The 26,970-nt window shown below is 38.8% G+C and overlaps 1 protein-coding gene across 1 annotated transcript in view; it reads left to right on the forward strand.

Moving 5' to 3' along the window:
- Window positions 1-358: 358 nt before the first annotated feature.
- The window catches only part of LOC126295015 (methylenetetrahydrofolate reductase), a 95,301-nt gene continuing 68,689 nt past the window's right edge, over window positions 359-26,970 (forward strand). Inside the window, exons 1-3 of the mRNA XM_049987267.1 lie at window positions 359-491; window positions 1,167-1,341; window positions 20,984-21,246. Coding sequence (XP_049843224.1) covers window positions 359-491; window positions 1,167-1,341; window positions 20,984-21,246 — 571 coding nt within the window. The remainder of the gene's footprint in view (window positions 492-1,166; window positions 1,342-20,983; window positions 21,247-26,970) is intronic.

Genomic DNA, 26,970 nt, shown 5'->3' on the forward strand with positions numbered 1-26,970 from the left:
ACGATTCATGTTTGTTAGTCCTATAACTAAACTGTTGTCGGTAAGTAATCGTTTCTTCCACATATTTCTTTTTCCTGATAATAGGCATATAAGAATCTACCAGTACAGTGGCAAATTGCTTCTTTTTTGATAGAATAGGAGGAATGCCCCGTCATTGTTCGAAAGAAACCGAGAGCATACTGACAAAATTGAGAGCCACGTCGGGCCCTTTGGTTGCCGTGTCTGGATCACTCTTCTGTAGAGACCTCTCAAATAGGTAATGAACTCTATGCCTTTTTTGTCAAGCTAGCTGACGTGGCAGTGAGCCAGTAGACTGTTTCCAGAGGGCAGTTGATCGGCCGGTGTGATGGTAAGGGGTATGTGTGCGAGTTTATGCCTTTTGAGGTCTATCTCAAAGGATGTTGCATTCCAAGGTTGGCTACCCTACTGTATATTGTCAATTGTTACGAAGCCCATTAATCCAATTCCAACTTCCAAGAGTGCAAGAAGAGGTAGCGGGTGGTTTGAACTGTCATTGGACTTTATGATTTTTGTTCGAAATGTACAAGTACACCAAACGTTATTGTCTTTTTTCAATGAGAAAGCCATTATGGCAATATGCAGTATTCAATATTAACTTTCATAGTACATGCATGACTCGAAAAACGTCTTTTCACATTTATAGTATATACCATATATAAATATGTGAATCGTAGAATATATTAATTACTTAGAGACTTGTCTCATTTCATTCGAAATTAAATCACTTCAATATAATTCCACATGTTTTGAGTAACCTTAACTAATAAGAACATTTTAACGGAAATCCCTATTTATAACTGAAAGAAAGCGTGTCTGAGCACACGAGACTCCGATTAGCTCCTTATTTATTCGCAACATCTTAATAGTTGCATATCGAAAGCCCATAACCTTCACATTTTTATGAGGTTAGTGCAGTGCCGATATTGATTATGTTTACGAACCGTGTCTTTTCACCATTTATGTAATTGGTGTTCTACAATTTTCTACCGATAAGGCCCAATTTTTGTCCGTAGCAAACAGTTTTTTTTCTTCGCTTGATTTGTTCTTACGTAACATTTCCGGCAGTTTTATGTTGGAAAGGGTATAGAAAATGAGAGAACTGTTGCTCTCGAATTGTGAATTAACGAATGCTACAAATTTGGCAGACGGTGATCGTAAACCGGAGCTCTCGAGCCATCAAACGCCACTCATCAGAAATGAACGTGAACAGCAGAGTTTCGCAGAGAAAATCAAACGGATTCCGGAACAAAAGAAACCGTCATATTCGTTTGAAATATCGCCAGCGAAATCCGAAAAGGATTTCCAAAACTTAGTGAAGAGGTACTTTCAATTGTTTGTTCCTAGCAGTAATTACTTCTTAGACAAGTTTTCCTTGCAATGTGGGTAACTTCATACAGCAGACAAAATTAAATGCCTGTTATATAATGATACTACAGAGATCATTTAAACGTCTATTTTTTGAGTAGTTTTATACCATCATAATTTTATGCATAATTATCTTAGGCCTTTACAGCAATTTAGTGTGTGCATGAATGTAAATTAAGTGAATGTGTTGTTTTCCAGCAAATGCAAATAATTTTTAATTTGCGGCTAAAAATGTCACATAACATTATTGATAGTTATACAAGATTTGTGTGTTTTTAACCTTTTGTTGTAAATCAACATAGCGTCAGTAGTGACAAAATACATGACATGATAATATGGTAGTATATGCAGTATCATAAAAATGAACAACTTGAACTTCCGTGAAACTGAATAAATAGTCATTACCTGTATATAAATACCATGTTTTTAGATAGCCATATGAGGACAGTTTTCCCTCATAATTGAATGCAGTAACTGGACAAATCCTCTTGAGTGAAGTTTACAGATAAGGGACCAAACCCTTCCATATCGGACACAGCCAGGAGAAAAATTGAAAAGTCTTATAATAGATCAACTACATATAGTTACAGCGGCATTATGCAATTCCAAGTGAATAAATATGACTTACATGTATCAGAATCAAACAATGGAAAATCCAGGTTGGAATAATGACAGTATTATGCAAAGGATAAATTGGTACTCACCATATAGAGGAGATGTTGAGTCACAGACAGGTATGACAGACCTCTTCTAAATTAGACACACACACACACACACACACACACACACACACACACACACACACTCTCTCTCTCTCTCTCTCTCTCTCTCTCTCTCTCTCTCTCTCTCTCTCTCTCTACTGTCTCTGGCCACTAAGGCCACGCTGGAAGCATGATGGGAGAAGCAACAGATACCAGAAGTAGAGAAGATCATTTGTTAGACCCTGGGTGAGGCTTTAAGTTATAGAGCATGCAGAAGTACACTGAATTGAGATGGCACCGGCAGTTATGGCTGCTTTGCACTTAGAAACCTCTCATTATGTTGACTTGAATACTTTCACTCAGTATTTTCCTATGACATCGCCTTTTGGGAAATACAACTAAGGTGGAAAAAGCGTTCTACAGAGGTGTGCTGTGAGAATGCTATGTAAAGTCAATAACAAAACACATTGGAGAAGTCTCTTCAGTGCTGTGGAATTCTTACGCTTAGTTGCCAGTATGGTCATTCCACCAGAAGTGAAAACAAACTCGCCAAAAAAATTAAAATCGTTGAGCATTGTAGGTGAGTGCATGGCAGTAGAGTTCAAAGTTGCATACACTGTATAAAGGGTCCCTGCATGAGAAAACAGTAATTGCTTTGTAAATGTGGATCCAAAAATGGAAGGAAAACTTTTGAAAAACAGTTTGAGAAGGCAAGTTTCCTAAGATATGTTGTGGTTAATTTTTTTCTTTTTTTAGAGTATCTATTACTAGTATGGTACATAAAATTTAATTGTTGTGGTATAATGCACACATAACTTTTAATACAAGCAAAAATTGTAAGTTTTATTGTCCCATTCCATCACTGGAAAACATAAAAGTTTATCTTATTAAAAAAAATACCATACTAACCATATACTCAGTACAAGGATGTGTTATAAGTAAGAAATACTAAGAAAAATAATGCCACATGCAAATAATCAATAATTTAAAAATTTAATGCAATTTAATTTTTTATAGCTTGTCCCATTCTATCACAGCTAGTTTGAAGACACTCACAAAAACATTAATCATTCCCTACTTTTAATGAACTTCAACTTACTGTTTTACTAAATCTAAAAAAAAAAGTGCTATGCTGTAAGTTTTCAATGGAATTTTTCTTTCGTGATGGCGCTTAAGACGTGCCATGTGTACTAAATCTTTAACTCCAGAGGAAAGCCAACTCTTGAGGTAAACTCGGTGACAGGCCAGGAACTTCTTTTCTATGGTATTGTCCCATTAGGGGCTAGCACAGAAGTCCACAAAGCACTGGAACTTCAAGATGGTGGAAAAAAAACTACCTGTATAAGGGTGTAAAGAAAGATGTTGATAACATCAATTAAATCAAATGGTCAGAGCTATCAAAACAGAATTTTGAAGCCACGAGCAGAAGGAAACCAACAAATTTTTACTGAAGTTAGATGGAACAGATAAAAATGATAAATTGGGTGCTAATGTTATCCTGGGTGTCTTGCTTGCAGTGTGCAAAGCAGGAGCAGCTGAGGAGGTTGTTCCTCTGTAATTCTAGATTTCTGGAATGGCACTTCAGCAGCTGCTTAAATGTATTTTCAATGTGTTGAATTGGGCGCCATCTTGCATAAAAATGATAGCATCTGCACATCTACGCTGTTGGAGAGCTGGAGCGACGTGGTTGGGCAAAAGACACTCGTAGCATTTACCAATGATGGTACAGGTAACAGGACCTGTCTTAGAAAAAATATGGCCCCCCCATGATAAACGATGCCATAAACCCGCACCACACAGTGACCTTTCCAGGGTGAAGTGGTACTGGCTGATTTGCGTGTTGATTTTCCGTTGCCCGTATTGACAGTTCTATGTATTGTTATTTCTTGTCAGATGGAAGCGGGCTTCATCTGTCCACAAAACCTTCCACAGCCACTCACTGTCCACTTCCATGCGAGCAAGAAATTCCAAAGCAAAGGTTTCTCTTGCTGGCAGGTCAACACGAAGCAACTCGTGCACATGGGTAATTTTGAATGGATAACAAAGAAAGATGTTTCGTAGGATTTTACACACCGTGCTCACGGGTATGTCCAGTGTTCGGGCAATTCTCCGTGCACCACACGTTTGCACACCACCACCCGTCTCCTCCTGCACTGCTGTGGCCACTGCTTCCACTGACATCGGAACAATTAATTGCTTCCCTCTACCAGAATGCACACCAAAATCACCCGTCTTTTCGAATTTCCAAATCATTTTCTCCAGACCCATGACAATACGCGGACCAACGCCTTTTTTCAAACCCTTCAGTATCTGGAACTTCTGCAGAGCGATGTGTGCACAGTCATCATTCTTGTACTTCTAATAATTTCCGGGTATGCAGCCGGATCCCGTCGACATTCTGCCACGATATTTCGGCCCAGAGACGTCCGGCCATCATCAGGTGAGTACACAACTACTACTGTAGTAGTTGTGTACTCACCTGATGATGGCCGGACGTCTCTGGGCCGAAATATTGTGGCAGAATGTCGACGGGATCCGGCTGCATACCCGGAAATTATTAGAAGAACAAATACGCCGGGAAAATTTCAGAAGTCACATCATTCTTGTAATACGGCTGCTTTACAAGCGGAGCATGATCCTGCATTGGGACAGTCATGGCGAACGTCACGGACGCAAAAGGAGGAAAACCCGTGTACCCGGTGTCTTTATACCAACTTCATGGGTTGTGACAGGTGTTTTCATTTATGTATTCTGATGCATGTAGCACCATCTACGGATCAATTTTCACACTATTTTTTTCTGCCATAGGTTTTCCTCCTCCTCCAATAATATTCTGTTGCAATTTGACATCATTCTGACCAGCAGTGTTATTTCTACAGTGTTTTGAAAGTTTAACTTTAATTATAATAACCCTGTATATGAAACAATGATACATCCTTTTACAACACATGCACCAGAAATCAGAGCAGAAACAAAAAAGAAAAACAAAAGTTAATGTTAGTGGAAACGAAGATATTAAGATTCAAGGAGCAACCATGTTGGACAAAAGAACAAATGCGCTGAGAAGAAAAAAGCTAACTAGGTCTGCAGCGTGTTTTTGGCCTCAGGCCAATTAAAAACTGATGTGATTGATGCTTTTTATGCAGTTTTTGTCACTGGGACTATTAAAAACTGATGTGAATGATGCTTTTGTGTGGGTTTTGCCTCAGGACAACTAAAAATGGATTTTTCTGATCCAATGCGATATGACCTTGCTGTGGTGGGTGGGCTTACGTAACCAACAGTATCACACCTGTACACCCATGCACACTGAGTAGTACAGTTTGTTTAACATCAGACGTACACCTTAGGCATTGTTGTATGATTCATTTATCATTTGTAGTTAAATTATGATGCTTACAGCCCCATCTATTGTTACATTTTGTAACTATTCATTTTTCTTTTGCCATATGTTTTCCCGCTTCTCCGATAACATTCTGTTGCAATTTGATGTCATTCTGGCCAGTAGTATTTATTCTATAGTGGTTTGAAAGTTTAACTTTAATTTTAATCGCCCTGTATTTTTATTTTCCCCTCAGTTGTTATAAATTTGTTTCTCCATACAGTATTTTGCTGGCATCCGGCAACCATTACTACCTTTGTCACTTGATTTTTCACTTCTATGGTTAAGTCTCTACAGCTGGTGATAACTGTTCTTAGACAATTAAAGTTCATCACTTGTTCAATTTACACACCAGCTACTTTTAGTTTGCATTGTATAAGTGCTTTTAATATTACCCTACTCTGTTTTTTTAGATGAGATTTCAATGTTACATTACTTCGCTATTTTATTTGATTTGATTAGTCAGTTTTCGTTCCATAGACCCAAAAATGAAATTATTCTCATGGTCACGGAACAAGTCAGAAAATGTAAAACAAAGACGTAAAACATTTGAGTATAATACTCATTACCCTGATCATCTGTCAGAAGGTTGTAAAATAGGTGAATAGATTATAGTGACAGGGAACTGGTAATATTTAAAGAATTAATACACTGTCAAAATAAAATGTAGTTCTGCACTTTTAATAAATTTATCACACACAAAATACCTAATCTTTAAATGTTGTGACCAAGTGCTGTCAAAACTGGAATGTAACATGTTTTTACTGAAGCTGGTCTATCAGTCCCTGTTAAGACAGTCATCTGCAGTGTAGGAGGAGTTGCCTACAAAAAAATCTTTAAGAGTCTGTTTGGACCAAGTTTTTAATGGTTACTGGCAATTTATTGAAAATGAGTGTTCCTGAATATTGGACCCCGTTTTGGACCAAGGTAAGTGATTTTAGGTCTTTGTGTAGATTGTTCTCGTTCCTGATATTGATACAGTGTATTGAGCTATTGGTTGGAAATAGAGAGATATATTAGTTGCAATAAATTTCATTGGGGAATAAATACACTGAGAAGCAGTGGTTAGAATACAAAGTTCCTTGAAGAGGTTTCTATATGATCATCTTGAATTTACACCAAAAATGAGTCTTATGACATGCTTTTGCACACTAAAAACTTTTGCTTGGTTTTATGAGTTACCCCAAAAATATTGTCCTATATGACATAACAGAATGAAAGTAAGCAAAATATGCAAGTTTTTTTCATATTTATATCTACTATCTCTGACATCATTCTCACTGCAAATACAGACTCATTTAGGTGCTTCGGCAATTCTGTGGTATGCCCTTCCCAACTGAATGTATTATTGAGTTGTAATCCTGTAAATGTAACTCTGTCAACCTCTTCTATCTGCATGTCTTCATATGCTATACACGTGCTGGAAGGAAATCACTTACAGGTTCTGAACGGCGTATAGTGGGTCCTTTCAGAGTTTAATGACAGCAAATTAGCTTTAAACCATGTATGAATGTCAGTGAAAATTTGATTAGCAACCATTTCTAAATCTGTACTTGACTTGCTACTTATTGCAGTGTTCGTGTCATCTGTGAACGAAACAAATTTAGCAGCTAGCAATGTAACAGACTAGAGGTGATTAATGTACACAAGAAAAAACAACGGATCCAAGATGGAACCTTGAGGAATACCACATGTAATTAATTCCCAGTCATAAATGATGACTAACTGAAAACCCTCAGCTGCCGACAGGTGTTGTTGATCTACCTCGATGTGGACAGTTGAAAATGTGTGCCCCAACCGGGACTCGAACCCAGGACTCCTGCTTACATGGCAGACACTCTATCCATCTGAGCCACAGAGGTGACAGATGAATAGCACGACTGCAGGGACTTATCCCTTGCACGCTTCCCGTGAGACTCACAATCCCAACTGTCCACAATTCTACATATGTAATGTACCTTATAGACATTTGCCCACCCACTCATTACTCTCGCACACTTTTGCGTTTCCCGTAAGAGTTTGGGCAACCTGTGCGCATTCGCACAGACGAAGGTCGATGGCTGGGTGGCCTTTAACTATATATGCGAAGACAGTAACTGTTCTCGAAAGAACAGAATACTGTTGATGACCGTACAGCTTTTCCCTGTCGGCAGCTGAGGGTTTTCAGTTAGTCATCATTTATTCCAGGGAAAAGCTGCACGGTCATCAACAGTATTCTGTTCTTTCGAGAACAGTTACTGTCTTCACATATATAATTCCCAGTCAGATGAAGACTGATTGCTTACTGCGTAGGTATTTCACAACACACTTTGTTTCCAATTAGGTAAGACCATAATATTCTAATTTAGTTAAGAGAATGCTGTGATTCACACTGTCAAAGGCTTTTGTAATGTCACAGAAAATACCAGTAGCCTCTAATTTGTTATTTAATGAATTAATTACATTCTTACTGTACGTGTAAATAATTGTCTCTATATCAGAACCGTTAAGAAACCCAAACTGTGACTTGGACAATATATCATTTGCAGTCAGATGCTTGAGACTCTTGAACACAAACTTTTCAAATATTTTTGAAAAAGCTGGCAAAAGTGTAATTGGTCGATAGTTTGAAGGCATTTCTTTATACCCCTTCTTATAAAGAGGCTTAACTTCAACATATTTTAGCCAGTCTGGAAATGATCCTCCGATAAGAGATTGAGTACACAAGTAACTTAAGATAGAACTCAACTCGCAGGAGCGCTCTTTGATTAACTTTGTTGATACATTATCATAACCACTAGAATACTTTGATTTTAAGGTTTTTACGATGGACGTTACTTCTTTGTGAGAAATGAGTGTCATTTCCATTTTACTAAAGTTATTTGTAAAGACTAGTCTCAGATACTCCTTTGCACTGTTTTCTGAACTTGATAACCCTAAGCTCTCAGAAACAGAAAAAAAGTGCTTGTTTAGGAGATTTGCAACACTATATGCACTTGTTACCAATGCCTAATTTATTTTTAGAGCTATCTGTTCCTCTTCAGTTTTTGGCCCACCTCTCTCTGTCTTCACTATATCCCATATAGTTTTTATTTTGTTGCCTGATGTAATTATCTTTTTCTCATAATAAAACTGCTTAGATTTCTGGATTACTTGCTTCAATATTTTGCTGTATTTTTAGTGATGCATTACAGTGCTAACATCAGAGCTGTCTGTTTATTGTAGATGCAGTCTCCTTTTTGTACCACATGATATCTTTATATTCATTGTGTAATGCATGATTTATTTTTTAACTTCTGTTTCATTTGAATTACCTTTTGCAGAAAACATTTTCAAAAGAGGAAGCAACTTTGTTAATGAATCAGAAGTACTATAAACATCTATCCAGTTCATGTCTTTGAACAGTCTCCTAAAATTCTCAATTTTTGACTGGTTTATTATCCTCCTGCTCTAAGATTTAATAGAATTTTTTTCATGACAAGTTTCAACATTTAACACATGGTCAGAGAGCTCATTTACGATTGGTTTTGTGATATGACTTTTTTCCCTAGATTTGTCTACAAAGATATTATCAATAGCAGTCTCAGAGTATTTAGATTCCCTATTGCAAAGTTCACTGTAGGAATCCAATTGAATGATAGTTTTATTGATTGAAATAAATGTTCACTGACAGAGATTTTCAATAAAGCCACATTAAAATCACTAGCAACCACTATTTCTTTGTTTTTTTACTGTGAGATGGAACGACAGAGCTTCCAGATTTTTTTAATGACGAGGTTAAATTTTGCTGAAGATGCCCTGTATATACATACTACTGTAAAGGACTTACTATGAAATACTACCATTGTTGTACAAGCTTCTAAGTGCTGCTCTGAGCAAAATTTATTAATATCAATACTCTTGAAATGAAAACAGTGTCTGACAAATGTGGCAACTCATCTTTTTTCCATATTGTCTCTACAGAAGTAAGAAGCTAGCTTGAATCCTATAACATTTAACATATCTATTAAATTGGTGAAGTAATGTTTGTAAATTATCTTCATTATTTGCTATCAGTGTAACAGAACACTTTATTTCCATTTTATCGCCCAGTGTCTTCCTTACGTTATCAAAGGTGTGGTCCGTTATTAAATTGAACAGGAGTAATGAGTCATCTTGCCTAATTCCTTTGTGTAGTATAATTTCATCTGTGATTCCTTTGTGTGTTTTAATTCTCATGTTATTACCTATATCTTCTTTGATTTTTCACTAAACCGAAGGATTTTGACAAGTCAACAAAGCACAGGTGGGCTGGGTTATTAAACTCTTTGGATTTCTCCACAATCTGTCTTAAAGTGAAAATAGCATCTATTGTGCTCCTGTTTTTACTGTATCCTCGCTGTTCTTTTACTATTTCTATATAATGCTGCATTCTGCCTAATTACTGATGTTAATAGCAATGTGGTATTGAGCAATGTAATTCCCTGGTAATTATGGGATACTTGGTTATCTCATTTCCATTCTGTTGGTATTCTGTCTTCCTTTGTGATACTATTAAAAAAGAATGAAGTTGTTGATATAATTCCTGTCCCCTGTGTTTCGTTAAATCATTATATGTGCCATCTGGTCGTGGAGATTTTCTATTTTTAAGTCATTTTATTGCAGTGCATATTTCCTTATTTGGTTGTCATCTTCTGTGCCTTGTTGACTAGTTCCAATTTGCGCCTTTGCTACGTCCTTATACTGCAATTTAAAATAATTTTCCCACTGAATTTTGCTTAGATTGTGCATCTGGATGTGTTCATTACTATCCTTCTTTTGCCTTTGGAGCATCAGCCATACTTAAGGTTGTGATCCATGCATGTCTCATTCCAAAGTTTTCCTATATCACTTCCAATAATCCTGCGACTTTCCAGTGTCATTAAGGGTGGGAGCCTTGCCAACAAATAGTTAGCTATGCGAGAATTTATGATCTTACCAACAGGTGCAAGAAGTTTTACAGAGACCTTGAAAATTGGTAATGAAGTGTATCACAACCTGAAGAGTGTCATCAAGATACGTTGTGGTCTTGGTGCTATAGCTGCAGAAGATGGAGGTTTTGCATCTAATGTTCTGAACACTAAGGCTGACCTTATTCTTGTTTCAGAAACTGTTGCAGGAGCAAGCTATACTGGTCTTTGGAGATTGGAGTGGATGTTGTAGCATCAGAATTTTAACCCTAACTCTGAGAAAAGCATAGGAAAACTTGGATCATTATATTGAATTTATCAACGAATACCCAATGCTATCTACTGAGGACCCATTTGATCAAGATCACTTTTAAGCATGGACCCATTTCTCATCACAAGTGAAGCTCGGAGATGATCTAACAGTTACTAACACCTCCACAACTTCTGTTGGCGCGGAACATCATCTCTCGCCTGCCGCGTGTGGTGTGTTTACTTCGGAATTGTCTGCCATCCACGGACCCTCTGTTTTATTAAAGATTCTTCCCTGACCCGAGTTTTGTTATGTATGGGCTCGATGAAGGGGGCTTTTATGTATGGACTTGATGAGTGGGCTTCAGACTATCGCTCACCGTTTTTCCTGCCACACCGCGGTCTGTGCCTTCCGCAGCCTTATTGCTCATCTTGGTGACTCTGCTTGTTTGGTCGACTTCCTTTGGGTTTCTAGCCACTTAGGTATCCCAGGCAATGAACTTTCTGGGAGGAGTGATCATCCCCATGACCCCTCTGGGGGCAGTTTTACAACTTTACATCAAATCCCTTTTTGCTCAATTATGGGCCTCCTCTCAGGATGCCCCCCCCCCACATCTAACAAAAATTTGCATCATCGAGGAGACTTCTGCCGTGTGGCGTTCTTACCTTCGCATCTCCTGGCAGAAATCTACCATCCTTTGCTGTCTTCATATTGGCCGTAGTAGGTTGACCGGTGGTTTTTTACTCTGCAGTGAGTCCCCCCCCCCCCCCCCCCCCTCCCCCTTGCCTTTTTGTACTTGTGGGGGCTCGTCTCACAGTGATCCACATTTTGCTGGACTGTCAGTGCCTTTTGGCCCTTCACACTAAATATGTCCCTCCACCTTCCCCGTGTGGTTATGTCGGTTCTCAGTTTTCTTCATGAAAGTTGTTCATACTCTCTGGTATAAGTCCTCGAATCTACCTCTGGAATTAGTCCCTCAATTAGCATAGGCATTGGTTTGAAGGCCTTGACCTTGCATCCTCACTGGCCAGGTTCTCCCTGCCTTTTCTAAACATTTTTGTCCGGTCTGTTCTGCTGTTTTCTTTTTCCTTTTCTCGTGTCTTCTTCCCCCGGTGTCGCCCCTTTCTATCGTGATAATGGAATGGAATGGTGTCTGGGTGTCGGGACAGGTCTGTGGCAGTGCAGGTGCCCCACAGCACGTAGTGCTTCTGGGGCACCCCTGCTCTCTCTGTTTCCACCCACCTCCCTCTTGTTCTTTCCTCTTCCTGCTGCCCTGACATTCCTTTTCTGTCTTTGTTTGCATGTTGACTGGATTGTACTGTTTGTGTTGTTCATCCCTTGCTTCCTGCCATCCTAGATTGTGGGACTGATGACCTCACAGTTTGATCCCCTCCCGCAAACCAACCGACCAACAATTGCTAACCCCAAACATGTTGCCCAGAAATGAAGGCTCGCAACAGTCAGTTACTGAAACTAAACCAGTTTTGTGTTATAACAAAAAGCATGCAAGCACGCCTGGCGGAGACCGACGGTTTGGTGCACAATGCTGCCTCTTGGATCTGGGGAGACAAAAGTCATATTTGTAACTGATCTTGTTGTGGATCTCTGAACAGGACAGATTAAAACAGATACTCCATGTCCTTCAGTGTGGGTGGCCAAATACAATCACTTTCTGTGCATTGAAGAAGAACTTGGATCTGCTGCAAAGAATGCGGGCAAGAATTTTCACTATCTTTTCTAAATGTTTCCTTGTGCCTGTTGGAGCAATTTGATGTCTTGAAATGTACTGCCCTATTTATTGAATCACTAAAATGGCAGATGTTAGCGATAATTGTATTGGAAACTGTTCACTGAACACGGTATGTTTAGAGTGAGAATTATCATACCTGTTGGGGAATGTAAAATATTTCTTTTGTAATATTTCCAACCTCACATATTTGAATGCTTTGTTGCACTGTGGTCTTCATTCCTGAACAACTAAGTTTATGTTGTAAAGTGAGTGAAGTAATAAACTGTCAGGATTTTCACCTATTGATGTGTATGAGGAATTGATAAACATTTATTATTTGTTGTGGCAATATTTATAGCATCCAATATTCCTTTGTACACTCTCTTCTGACAATAAAAATAGATCATTTTGAGATTTTTATGTCTTAAGTAATGACTGATATTTATTAAGTTACGTGTTTTTCTTCACATTTCTACAATTCACAGTTGGCCTAGTGTGCTTAAAGTGATTACATTGTATATAATATTATCCTAATACATCAAGGTATTAAATTCATGGGGAAGGCAGAGTTGATGGGGTTGGTTGTGAACTTTATTCGCTTTAATTTTATTTATTTATTTATTTGTCCTTGGACCATTCAGAACAACAGTATTTGACATATCAGAAATATTACAAATACATAAATAAAACAAAGTAGGGTAGGATTAGGCGAGGGTAGGGCACAATGTCAGCTGTGGCCCAATAAATGAAACCGTACCAGCATTCACATTACCAACTAAGGGAAACCGTGGAAAACCCAAGTCAGGATGGCCAGACGGGGAATAGACCCCACTCCTGAATGTGAGTCTAGTGCATTAAGACTGGCAAAGCCACCTTATTAGGCACATTATTGGAAGGGAATCCACACATTGTCATGTTCTTGATAGTTAGAGAAGAAAACGATTGGAATGGCATGTGATTTTTTTATGGAAAGTATCTGGTTACAAATGCAGCTTCCTCTACAAGAGACTGTCAAAAAGAGAGGGAAAAGCAACTGTAGTGATGTGTTGTCTCAGCGATCAAGATGGACAGCATGGTATTCATGCAATATCTGACACACTGTGCACTTTAAGGAAGTTACATCCCCTTATATAATAATTTAGAAACAACATTATGTCACCAAAAATGCTTTTGAATTTAACTGTGTTTGAGGGAAAACTGTAAAACAGTGATTCCTGAGCACATGCTAAATAATGAAGTCAGTAGTCAAACAAGCGATGAAAAGAAAGATATTCATGTGAGTTCCTTTGTTGTTGACAAATTTTGGACACAGAAGTTTGTTATCCCTTTACGTTCTAAGAGTAGATATTAATGCACAAGAAGTGACCTCTTGAGAAAAAGCAGTGTAGACAACAGATTGGAATAACTGAACCTAATGATACCAGCTGTCAGCTTCATCCCATGATGATGCAGCATCTGATGCCATGTGTGCACACTCGGGAAGAGAGTGGCAACAGATTGATTTGTAGTGTAACTGGGTCAGAAAGTAACTGTCGGGTTGTGAGTTGGTGAAGCCAACAAATGTGAATATGAAATCTTCAATATGGCTATATACTTATCTGTAACATAGCCTGACATCGACCTCAGGTTGAAAAGCTTTTTTGGTTGCGTGTTAGCGAACCTGTGTCAAACACCTCAGTTATTCTAACAAATCAGTATGCCTGATATTGATCATCAACAAAGGTTTTTCATTCCCTGTTTTTGACATCCATGATATTTCATAGGTTGGCGTATTTGTTAAAGTGTAAAATTTGTATATTTGTTCATGTTTATTTTCAAAAGAAAACATTCTTTTTTCTACCAGTCCCATTATATCATTTGAAAGAATAGTTTTATTATTAAAATAACAGATGAAAATTTAAAAAAAAAAATGGAAATTGAACTGTTGACAGTCCCTTTCATGCAAGAATCCAGGTAGGTATAATTTGTATGCTATGAAACAACAGATGTATTTTATATCCTGTCTGGATCCCATTCTGCCACACGTCTATTTTTACTTGTTTACTCAATTCCAAAGGACATTTCTATAATATCATTATATTAAAATTAAATATAAGCCTATAAAATTTTTTGCCCATGGAAAGTGTTAGTTTCAATGAAAATTTAATTTTGGAATATGAAACATGTTAATTGTCATGCTACCGTGTCACATGGAATGGCCCAATACATTTACTTACTAATGTTAATTATGGTTAATAACGAGTGAATTTAGAGTGAACTCAAAAACTCAAATTAGAGGGTCCGCAGCTCGTGGTCTACTGGATAGTGTTGCTGCCTCTGGATCACGGAGACCCAGGTTTGATTCCCGGCCGGGTTGGGGATTTTCTCTGCCTGGGGTCTGGCTGTTTGTGTTGTTCTCATCATTTCATCATAATCATTTGTGACAGTGGCTAGATTGGATTTTGAAACAATTGGACTGTGTAAAAATTGGGACTTTATATGGGTGCTGGTGACTGCACAGTTGAGTGCCCCACAAATCAAACTTCATCATCATCATCAAACAAGACTAGAGATGAAAATAATTTCCGTACAGGTTATGCATTCCTGTCTTGGATTCAGAATGAAATATTATATTCTGGTGGAAATATCTATGACAGATTGGCAGCCGAAAGCTGATGGGAAACTGAAAAATCACCAAGTATTCAAAACTAAAGTAAGATAGTGCTTTAGTGGCCACCCCTTCTATCATTCCGTAGAATATCCAGACTGGAAATGTAAAGTGTATGTTAATATTAAACAAGCTTTTAATTTTTCCAGCATATCAGAAAAAAACTTGACAATTATGGCTTGAATAACATTATTCATGATTATAACACAAGATTGCATCATTGCTTCCATTTAGATAGAAAGAATAAGTTAAAAGCTCATAACAGTCGTGATTATCGAGACGTGATAATATATAATAAGCTGCCACAGAATATTAAAGAAATTGGCAGTATGGATTCTTTAAAAAAAACTGTTTTTGCAAGAGCATTGTTTCTACACTTTGGACAAATATCTTAAATGAAAACCAAAGAATTGTTGGGAACACTTAGCATAAGTTCTACCTGACATCATTCTTTTTTTCTCATTCGGGGTATTATGTATTTATGTCTACTAGTTCCATATCAACACACCTAGCATATTTATTTAAACAATATAAATTATCTTTTTTTCATTTATGTAATATGTATGCAGAGCTTCATATTTATTTATGTCAGTTCTACATCATAATACCTTTGCTTATTAAACAATGTAAAATGGCATTTGTTAAGAAAATATTTAGACTTAGTACCATATTTAATACAGTCACTGACGACGCCAGTACAATGTATATTGTCTAAGGATGGGTAGATAAATCAATAAATAAGTGATAGTGGTCTCTGTAATCTACATAATTACACAAATTCTCAGTATGAAGCAGTAGATAAATTAGCAGCTCTGGACACCTACTAGTGAACTTTAGTATGAGGTGTGTCCGCCCTTTGCTTTTATGATGGCTCGAATCTGCCGGGGATATTTTCACCAAGGTGTCTGAATGTCTGTGCAAGAATGGCTGTCCATTCTTCCTCAGGAGCTGAAACCAGAGAAGGTAGTGATGCCGGACAATGAGGTCTGGAGTGAAGCTGACATTGTAACTCATCCCAAAGGTCTTCCATTTAGTTCGTGCTGGTAGTCTGGGAAGGTCAGTCCATATCAGGAATGTTATTGTCTACAAATCATTGCTCACAGATGCCGCTTTAAGATTCGGTGCACTTCGTGCCGATACAAACGACCGACATATATGAACTGTTCCTCTGCTGTACTCAGTATGAGATGATGTAAAATGGGTTTGTATCTTTCCACATTTACGTGTTTTATGTGTGGCTTGACCATTGTACCCCATTCTTTGTAGCTCCGTACATGCTGTCATTGTTGTACCTGCACTGCTTGTACCTCTTAGAAACTCGCCAGTGAATCCTACTGATTTGACGTAACTTTGTACAACTACCCTCCACAATGTTCGGCAGCCCCCGTCTGACGGTACGTGATGCCTACCCAGACATGCCAACTCTCCTGATTTAAGCAGGAAACTCCTGATTTTTCCTTCTTCCTCCCGATCTCCCAACCGTGAAGATCGATCTCCTGATTTTCAGAGCAGTTTCAATAATTTCCTTACTATTTGAAAATCCTGCGGCTTCGATATATTGGTGGATGTCAATGTACGGCTGCTACTTGTCTATGTTAACTCAGAAGATTCGTGTGGTGGCTGTCGAGAGCGGCAGTAGGCTATCTTTCAACCGGTGCCCATTTCCTCTGCTTCTGGTAGCATCAGTGCAATTGTAAAGTTATTGTGGAGTAGTCGATAGTCGTTCCAAGCGAAGTGATTAGCATTGTTCTTTCTGCGAGGAAGTGTTGCTAAGTTGGGGGATTTCCCCCTAAATTTAGGGAAATTAAGCTGCCTAGGGGGAAGTTAGAGGGATAAATATTTTAGGGGGGAAAATGTCTGGGGTTACTATGCTCTCCTCCCTGCCTCTCCACTCCCCCTCCCCTCCCCCCACTCGCTTACCCCATTATTTAGGGGAATTTGAAGTGCAGTACGGGGAAATGTGCACCAGGGTTGGCATAATTGCTACAAGACCATTGTCTAGATCGTAGGACCATTGTGTTCTCGGTTCTGCTGCGCGATTTGTGTACTCTGTAGAAGTTGCTGGCTGCATATCATGGAGGTGTCGATTATTTTTCAGGCAGAATGGCGAAGAAATGCGGTGCAGTGTATAAGGACGAGTTTCCACATTTAAGTGAATCGAGGAAGGGACAAGCTTACGCATTTTGTTATGTGTGTAGATGTGACTTTTCAGTGGCTCGTGGCGGGAAATGCGGCATTCTTAAACATGTGCAAACTAAAAAACACAAGGAGAGTGTCCATTGTGTAGAATGGAACCAGAAACTTAACTTCTCGCGTAAACCCCAAAATGTAGATTCTGTGACAAATGTCGAGGCTTTATTTACCTCATTTATTGTAGAGCATAACTCTACTATAAACTGTGCCAACACGCTGGGCCTCAGTTTCGCAAAGCGTTTCCCGATTCTGAAATTGCGAAACGATACGGGCGCGCCAGGTACAGGTATTGAATTATTGCAACTTTGTCAGGGATGTGTTGTAATTCACAATAGTGCAGCACTAAAATTCTCCTGATTTTTCACATTTGAAAGATGGCATGTCTGCCTACCTGGTGTTGGTTTAGCTGTGTTTGTCCCTTCACAATTATACCGCTGACAGCTTTAGAAGGGTTGCAATGTCCCTGATAGGTTTGTCAGATGACATCCAATAAATATTCCACATTCAAAGCCACTGAGCTCTCCATCCCCACATGTTCTGCTGTCAGTGCTTCTCCACCCACAACACAGTACTCTGCACCTCCTTTTGTACTGGCAGGTTCAGCTCTTGTGACATCTAGTGGTCAGTTCCACTTTGCATAGCTGTGTCTGGAAACTTTTAATCGTACAGTGTATGTCATTCACTTCTGGTCTGTCCAGCATTTCAGTAGCAATGGAACGGCAGGCAGTAGAGCGCCGTCCGTTCGCACACTGCACGATTTCCCTAAACGGTGAGTCTGAGTGAAGAATATTTTGTCGCCATTTCGGTCACTCGGCTTGTGAGTACCCATACGATTCTACTATTGGTTACAACTTTTGGAAGCTGCCGGGTTCTGACAAAAGATCGAGGACACCTGAAAACATTGTCGTCACCCGTATGTCGATGTGCACACTGCCACGAACCTGTCACAAAAAAATATTATGTTGGGATTTAAAATTCCAACTGTGTGAAATGCTGGTCGTCGGGCAAACAAAAGGTAGTGATTTTCAACAAGATAAAGACGTTGTGCGGGTGCGAGTGATCTTTGAAGATTACTCAAATACAGTAGTGTTTTGCGGATGAACCCCCCCCCCCCCCCATATCCTTTAAAGAATCGTACTCCCTCACATAAAACATTGCATCACCTGAACTGTGTCGTGCAGTGATATAAATTTTCAGGTACATTCAATGAAATATGTGGATACTCTCTTCAAAATATTTTCCAAATAGAGTAAGAAGTAAAGCAGTAATAAATTAAGTTGTCATGCTTGATGCTGGCTTTTATTGCACGGACAGCAAAAGTGTAGTAAGCGATAAACTTTTTCCTTTTTGTTATTTTGTTGGTGGGGGGCAGGGTGTCAGCAAGAAAAAGTTTTTTGAAATTATGTGTACAACTTTGTTGGAACTATTAAGTGGTCTCATTGTAAAATACTGGATGAATACAGCCTGCATAATCTATACGCCTTGAGTTATGTTGCTCTGAGACATACGCACACCTTCAAACTTTAGTGCTTGTCTTATTGTGTTAAGACTTTAATGTAAGCTTGAACCTCTTAATGAAGAGATTATGTCAGCATTTTAAATCTGATCAATAATTACATCAAATATGGAGAGTTAAATTTTTATTTACCCTGAAAGCCATTAGATATGCAACCTGAAACTGGCACCCGTACACTGTTTTAGTGGTTTAGTAATATATTGTATTTTACACACTACAGGATGCACTTTTCCTTTGAAAAATTGTCTTCAAACTTTAGGAGCATCTTATACTTTAAATTAATATAAAAAAGTCCAGTGTTTGATTGAAAATTCCTGCCAGTCTTAAAAATGGCCACATATTTGATGGTGCGAGAAACCTGTCTCTATCTGGCTACATTGGATTCGACTGGCAGCAGCAGTGCACCGATGCGACGAACGTGAGTTGCAGGGATTTCAATTATGGTAGCACTGTCTCCCTCCCACTCTGCCGTCACAAACCCAGAACACTGTCAGGCCTAAGATGGACCATTGCAGTGACAGGTGTAATACAATCGACTGTCCGTAGTCAAATATGTGACTAAAACAGTGCAACCAACTTTAAAATAGCCACGTTTACACATAATGTTGGGTAGGGTAGGGTATTAAAAATGATTATTTCGCAAAGTTGGTACATGGTCAAGAGGTCGATGAGAGGTCCAGGATGTAATTCAAAATGTAGAATGAATCAGCAATCTTTTTGTACTGTGTAGTTATATATTGACTTGTCACTCAATACAACATCAAAATTTCACATAAACTGCTGATGACCGAGACATTTCTGTTTCAAAAAAATCAGCCACATTATTGATACTAACTGATGACTCTTTACACCCTAAACTCCTTTCTCCCATCTCTGCCTTTCTTCCACACCCTCTCTGTCCAGCTCCTCCTCCTCCTCCCCCTCTCTATCACCATTTCCGCCCCTCACCTCTCTGTCCTCTTACTCCTCTCTCCGACCTTAAGCCTTATTTACTGTTATTGCAAACGAGAAACCTTCATCAGTAATTGAAGTAGCTTCAAATGATTGGGTAAATCAGATGGGATCATTGGTATATGAGGTATAAGTGAGACCTCTCCAGCTACTGGATCTGTGAGGATAGTAGCTTCAGTGACAGTATATTACACAGCTTTAATCTGTGAATGGGTAGGATTACAAAGTTTTGGACGATTCAGATTCTGTAGTAGTATTCTAAAAATAAGCTGGTATGTCGTAAATACACAGTTTCTGTTTTCTGTAAAACTAACAGCAATGAAGAAAACAAAACAGCACGTTGTTGTCTATATAATTTTTGTTTGAAATTATATATTAAAGGAAAGATACGTGTGAGGAACAATTTGTTCAATGGTTCACATGCTTTGCTATCGAGCTTGACACTGGCTGTAAAAAAGAAAATGAAACCACTCATTTTTGCAGCACAGCATTTTCTTTCTTGCAGTCAGAGCACAGCATTTTCTTTCTTGCAGTCAGTTTTAACAGAAAACCTATAGATTATCTTTTTAAAGAAGGTATAGCCCTCGTCCGTCCAAATGTTCATTAGAGTGTCGTGTAGTAATTTGAAGTTAATCGGTCAAGAATTTTTTGATATTTTCGGTACCAGCGTTAAATAATGACTTTTCTTTAAGTAGTAGTATAGATAATGAAAACTTAAATGTTTACAATACCTGAAGTGTAACAAGCATATTCTCCATAAAAAAGTTATACATCTGAAACTGAGATTCCTGTTAGATATAAAACACCTGTGCTTGTGTAGATTACCTATTTTAGTTGCTTACAGTTTCCAGTGTTCAAATGGTAAAGTTTACTTGTACTAAGAAATGCCTTTAGAAATCAGATTAAAAGTTGTCATTTTTCTAAATGCTTACATTTTGACGGATTGACTACAACATTTTAAAATTGTTTGTACATTCTACATATTTTGTACGAAAATTGCATTACATGAACTTGTTTCTGTCATCCCGGATTTGAAAGTATTGAACTGACCGAAGAGAGACATGTACAGAATAGTAATTGTGCATAAGGAATGACATGATGAAGTTTGTCTTCTCCAGGTCATTAAATTACTTCAAATGATGTTACGTAATGATTAATATGTGTGACAGAAAGCAATACTCCTGTACGAATTTAGTCTGAGCTATTTCATTAACCAGCTGTCCCAATAGGCTAGTTATATTTCACATGACACCAAAAAATATACCGTCTCTCTATCGGCCTGAGAAATCTCCAGAAACCAAACTGTTTCGTGTACTTTCAGTGCGGCAGACGCCGTGGGTGACGAACTCGCCGCGTTCGCTTCGGTGACGTGGCACCTGTCACCTTCCATTAGGGAGCGGCCTCCCTCGGGCTGGCCTTCCGTACCTGCCGTTCGTACGGCCCTTGGCCTATCAGAGCTCGTAGGGCAGCACGGCGTCTTGCTGCACCTGTCGGCTGCCGGGTTGAGGGAGCGAGACGTGGCGGACGTGCTGGCGGCCGCCTGTGGAGTGGGGGGCGTGCGCGCTCTCTTTCTGGTGCGCGGAGGTAAGCAAACCGCGCGCACTTTCAGATTTTGCGATGATTATTGGTGGTATATCTTCATCTCTACTCTTGTCAGCTGCCTGTAGTGTGTGGCAGAGATATTACCTGTACCACTCTAACATTAATCCCTCCCCCCTTCTCTTACATGTGCAATTTGCAATAGTGTCCAGGAAGAAGGATCATTGGTTAGCCCTGAGTGCAATCAGATATTAGCTGGTATGCCCTCCCCAACATTTGCACTTAACTGAGCTTTAGAATGTAATAGAATTTTCTTTGATCACTTTTAGTTTTAAAAGGATGAAACTAGTTCGTAACGTAATTGTTGGGGATTTATGTATCAGTATTAAAGTCTTATTAAATAGTAAAGCAATGATATTTTACAAATAGTTTGGTTTTGTGTCAAACTCAATTGAACCCTTTACCTCTTAGAAAATATTGTTTCACCCCTCAGGTGGTATTGGGACGGGCTGCAGTCACAGCGGTGTTTCTCTGCTGGAATTGTGAGGTCATTGTTAGGCTTCAATGTGACAGTTTGTTTATTGATGAAACAACTGCACCGTAGCACAAGAAATATAAATATTACAAGGAGGTAACAGGAGAAGCTGAAGAGGGCTGTGTTCATCACAGGTCAAGACAAATGGACCAAAAAGTAAAGAAAGTAAAACAGAAATGCAAGAAAAAATTGAAACATTCATAAAAAAAAAGATCCTCACAAATGACACAGAAGTAGCATAGTGATGGGAGAGTACTTCATTGAGTTACTAAACTGTAGTGATCTTAATAGAGTATTTTACATGTGATGTACCAGGCACTGTAGACAGCAAAGTAGTGACATCCAGAGAAGAAGAAATACCACAAATAATCAAAAATCTAAAAAACAGTATGACTTTCATCAGAGATAAGCTGCAGGAGATCTAATAAAGAATGGAGGACTGAGATTGTTTAAAAGATTTCAAAAACTGTTAAAGGATGTTTGGGAATATGAGATATTGCCTGGAAAATGGCCATAATCTGCCCTGTACTAAGAAAGAACACCCCCGGTATATGATGATAATTATAGAGTGATTACACTCTTTAATGTAAGCTACAAAATTCTATCTCAGTGTCTACTGAATGATCCCAAGTGCAGAAGGAATTGTAGGGGATTTTGAATGTGGTTTCAGAAGGAACATATCAGCTTTTTGCATTCAGACAGATAACAGAGACAGGTCACGAACATTACAATGACATTCACATGGGTTTTGTTAATTTCAGAAAATCTTACGGCAGCGTACATAGTGGCGCAATCACCAGTGTCTCGAAAGAATGTCAGTTCACACAAAAGTTAATACATCTAATACAGATGTGTTAAGAGGAAACCTACTATGGTGATTTCGGAGCATTTTGAAGTCAGAACTTGTTTTGGACAAGGAGACGAACTATCTCCAATACTCTTTAATTTAATTTGAGTTAAGATTGATAGAAAACACCATAAATTAAACTCAGCTGGAATAAGACTGGGTAATAATGCAATAAATCAGCTTGCGTATGTGGGTGATGATATTTTAGCAAGTTATAGCAAAGATAACTTGCAGCTGATGACAAGTCCTTACAGACATGTTGCAAGGAAAGCAGGGTTACATATTGTTGTTGTTGTTGTCTTCAGTCCTGAGACTGGTTTGATGCAGCTCTCCATGCTACTCTATCCTGTGCAAGCTCCTTCATCTCCCAGTACCTACTGCAACCTACATCCTTCTGAATCTGCTTAGTGTATTCATCTCTTGGTCTCCCTCTACGATTTTTACCCTCCACACTGCCCTCCAATGCTAAATTTGTGATCCCTTGATGCCTGAAAACATGTCCTACCAACCGATCCCTTCTTCTAGTCAAGTTGTGCCACAAACTTCTCTTCTCCCCAATCCTATTCAATACCTCCTCATTAGTTACGTGATCTATCCACCTTTTCTTCAGCATTCTTCTGTAGCACCACATTTCGAAAGCTTCTATTCTCTTCTTGTCCAAACTAGTTATCGTCAATGTTTCTCTTCCATACATGGCTACACTCCAAACAAATACTTTCAGAAACGACTTCCTGATACATAAATCTATATTCAGTGTTAACAAATTTCTCTTCTTCAGAAACGCTTTCCTTGCCATTGCCAGTCTACATTTTATATCCTCTCTACTTCGACCATCATCAGTTATTTTACTTCCTAAATAGCAAAACTCCTTTACTACTTTAAGTGTTTCATTTCCTAATCTAATTCCCTCAGCATCACCCGATTTAATTTGACTACGTTCCATTATCCTCGTTTTGCTTTTGTTGATGTTCATCTTATGTCCTCCTTTCAAGACACTGTCCATTCCGTTCAACTGCTCTTCCAAGTCCTTTACCGTCTCTGACAGAATTACAATGTCATCGGCGAACCTCAAGTTTTTACTTCTTCTCCATGAATTTTAATACCTACTCCAAATTTTTCTTTTGTTTCCTTTACTGCTTGCTCAATATACAGATTGAATAACATCGGGGAGAGGCTACAACCCTGTCTCACTCCTTTCCCAACCACTGCTTCCCTTTCATGCCCCTCGACTCTAATAACTGCCATCAGGTTTCTGTACAAATTGTAAATAGCCTTTCACTCCCTGTATTTTACCCCTGCCACCTTCAGAATTTGAAAGAGAGTATTCCAGTCAACATTGTCAAAAGCTTTCTCTAAGTCTACAAATGCTAGAAACATAGGTTTCCCTTTTCTTAATCTTTCTTCTAAGATAAGTCGTAAGGTCAGTATTGCCTCACGTGTTCCAACATTTCTACGGAATCCAAACTGATCCTCCCCGAGGTCCGCATCTACCAGTTTTTCCGTTCGTCTGTAAAGAATTCGCGTTAGTATTTTGCAGCTGTGATTTATTAAACTGATAGTTCGGTAATTTTCACATCTGTCAGCACCTGCTTTCTTTGGGATTGATATTATATTCTTCTTGAAGTCTGAGGGTATTTCGCCTGTCTCATATATCTTGCTCACCATCTGGTAGAGTTTTGTCATGACTGGCTCTCCCAAGGCCGTCAGTAGTTCCAATGGAATGTTGTCTACTCTGGGGGCCTTGTTTCGACTCAGGTCTTTCAGTGCTCTGTCAAACTCTTCACGCAGTATCTTATCTCCCATTTCGTCTTCATCTACATCCTCTTCCATTTCCATAAAATTGTCCTAAAGTACATCGCTCTTGTATAAACCTTCTATATACTCCTTCCACCTTTCTGCCTTCCCTTCTTTGCTTAGAACTGGGTTGCCATCTGAGCTCTTGATATTCATACACGTGGTTCTCTTCTCTCCAAAGGTCTCTTTAATTTTCCTGTAGGCAGTATCTATCTTACCCCTAGTGAGATAAGCTTCTACATCCTTACATTTGTCCTCTAGCCATTCCTGCTTAGCCATTTTGCTCTTCCTGTCGATCTCATTTTTGAGACGTTTGTATTCCTTTTTGCCTGGTTCATTTACAGCATTTTTATATTTTCTCCTTTCATCAATTAAATTCAATATTTCTTCTGTTACCCAAGGATTTCTAGCAGCCCTCGTCTTTTTAGCTACTTTATCCTCTGCTGCCTTCACTACTTCATCCCTCAGAGCTACCCATTCTTCTTCTACTGTGTTTCTTTCCCCCATTCCTGTCAATTGTTCCCTTATGCTCTCCTTGAAACTCTGTACAACCTTTGGTTCTTTCAGCTTATCCAGATCCCATGTCCTTAAGTTCCCACCTTTTTGCAGTTTCTTCAGTTTTAATCTACAGTTCATAACCAATAGATTGTGGTCAGAGTCCACATCTGCCCTTGGAAATCTCCTACAATTTAAAACCTGATTCCTAAATCTCTGTCTTGCCATTATATAATCTATCTGATACCTTTTAGTATCTCCAGGCTTCTTCCATGTATACAACCTTCTTTTATGATTCTTGAACCAAGTGTTAGCTATGATTAAGTTATGCTCTGTGCAAAATTCTACCAGACGGCTTCCTCTTTCATTTCTTAGCCCCAATCCATAATCACCTACTATGTTTCCTTCTCTCCCTTTTCCTACTGACAAATTCCAGTCACCCATGACTATTAAATTTTCGTCTCCCTTCACTACCTGAATATTAATATTACATATTAATGAAGAGAAAACTGAGTGTGTTGTCATGCGCAAGGCATCCACTGACAATTTATGTAATTATATTTAAACATTTAGGAATCATTTTAGCAAGCAGAACAGAACAGAAATTTAGATTAAGGCAAGTATTGCACCAACAAATAGAGGATATTTTGGTAGATGGGTCTTGGTGTGCAGCAGAGCACTTTTGAGAGGTTTTAAAATCAGACTATACCAGAGTGTAAGTTTCTCAGTAGCTCTGTACGAGTCTGAAACATTTACATAAAGGAAAACAGATGATCAAAAACTGCTAGTCTTCGAGAGAGAGAGAGAGAGAGAGAGAGAGAGAGAGAGAGAGAGAGAGAGAGAGAGAGAGAGATGTGGAGGAAAGTAGTTGTCTCCCCCCCCCACATGTCACACGAATGGAGGATGTTAAGAAACCAAGAACTGGCAAATCTATAGTCACAAGGTGATAGTGATGAAATGATGAAGAGAAGAAGAATGTTGTGGGCAGGGCACCTGATTAGCATATACGACAGAATACTGCTGCTAGTAGCATTCTGAGCATCCGTGGAGGGCAGAGGGGATCGAGGAAGGCCACAGGCGGGATGGAAGGATTACATCAGCAGGGATATGGAGGCAGTGGGCCTGAGGAAAGCTGAGTGGACCACAACCTACATAGGTAGGAATGATCATCAAAATAAAATAAGAGAAATCAGAGCTCGAACAGAAAGGTTTAGGTGTTCGTTTTTCCCGCTCGCTGTTCGGGAGTGGAATAGTAGAGAGATAGTATGATTGTGGTTCGATGAACCCTCTGCCAAGCACTTAAATGTGAATTGCAGAGTAGTCATGTAGATGTAGATGTAGATGTAGAACAGGATAACTGATGGAGGGATGTAGAGAGTGTTTACGGTCTGCCAGGCTAAAGTGACAATTAACAAAAAGACTAACAATACTCTTAAATAATATTCAGATTGTTATTAAATTATGGCTGGCAATTTTGCTGACCCAATTTCAATACCTGTGTATGAATTGTGCTTTGCCAAATAAATAACTTTTGATGTCAGATTGAGATTTTCACTCTGCAGCGGATTTTGCACTGATATGAAACTTCCTAGCAGATTAAAACTGTGTGCCGGACCGAGACTCGAACTCGGGATCTTTGCCTTTTGCGGGATAGTGCTCTACTGTCTGAGCTACCTGAGCACGACTCACGACCCATCCTCACAGCTTCAATTTACGAGTCTCGGTCCGACACACAGTTTTAATCTGCCAGGAAGTTTCAACTTCTGCAGTGATAAAGCATTAGGACCTGATACCAGAAATGTAGACATATTAGCAACAGCAAGACTATTTTATATAGTCAATTAATTTGCATAATTATAGTGAGTGTGTGATTATATAATTGTCAAATATTAGATGGGAAGCAAATTAACACTTAAACTATGATAAGCAGATGAACAAATGAAATTAATTGGTATACACAAGTGCAAGTACTATATGTGACATCGGTATTGTATACCCTGGTTGAAAGTTTATTGTAATCCAGAGTTGGGTTTGTATCAATCGTAATTGTACATATTGTCCTTCTCTGCCAGGTTACAAGCTCTGTCGTACTCTTCTT

The sequence above is a fragment of the Schistocerca gregaria genome, chromosome 11 (assembly GCF_023897955.1).
Source record: "Schistocerca gregaria isolate iqSchGreg1 chromosome 11, iqSchGreg1.2, whole genome shotgun sequence".
Classification (NCBI taxonomy): domain Eukaryota; kingdom Metazoa; phylum Arthropoda; class Insecta; order Orthoptera; family Acrididae; genus Schistocerca; species Schistocerca gregaria.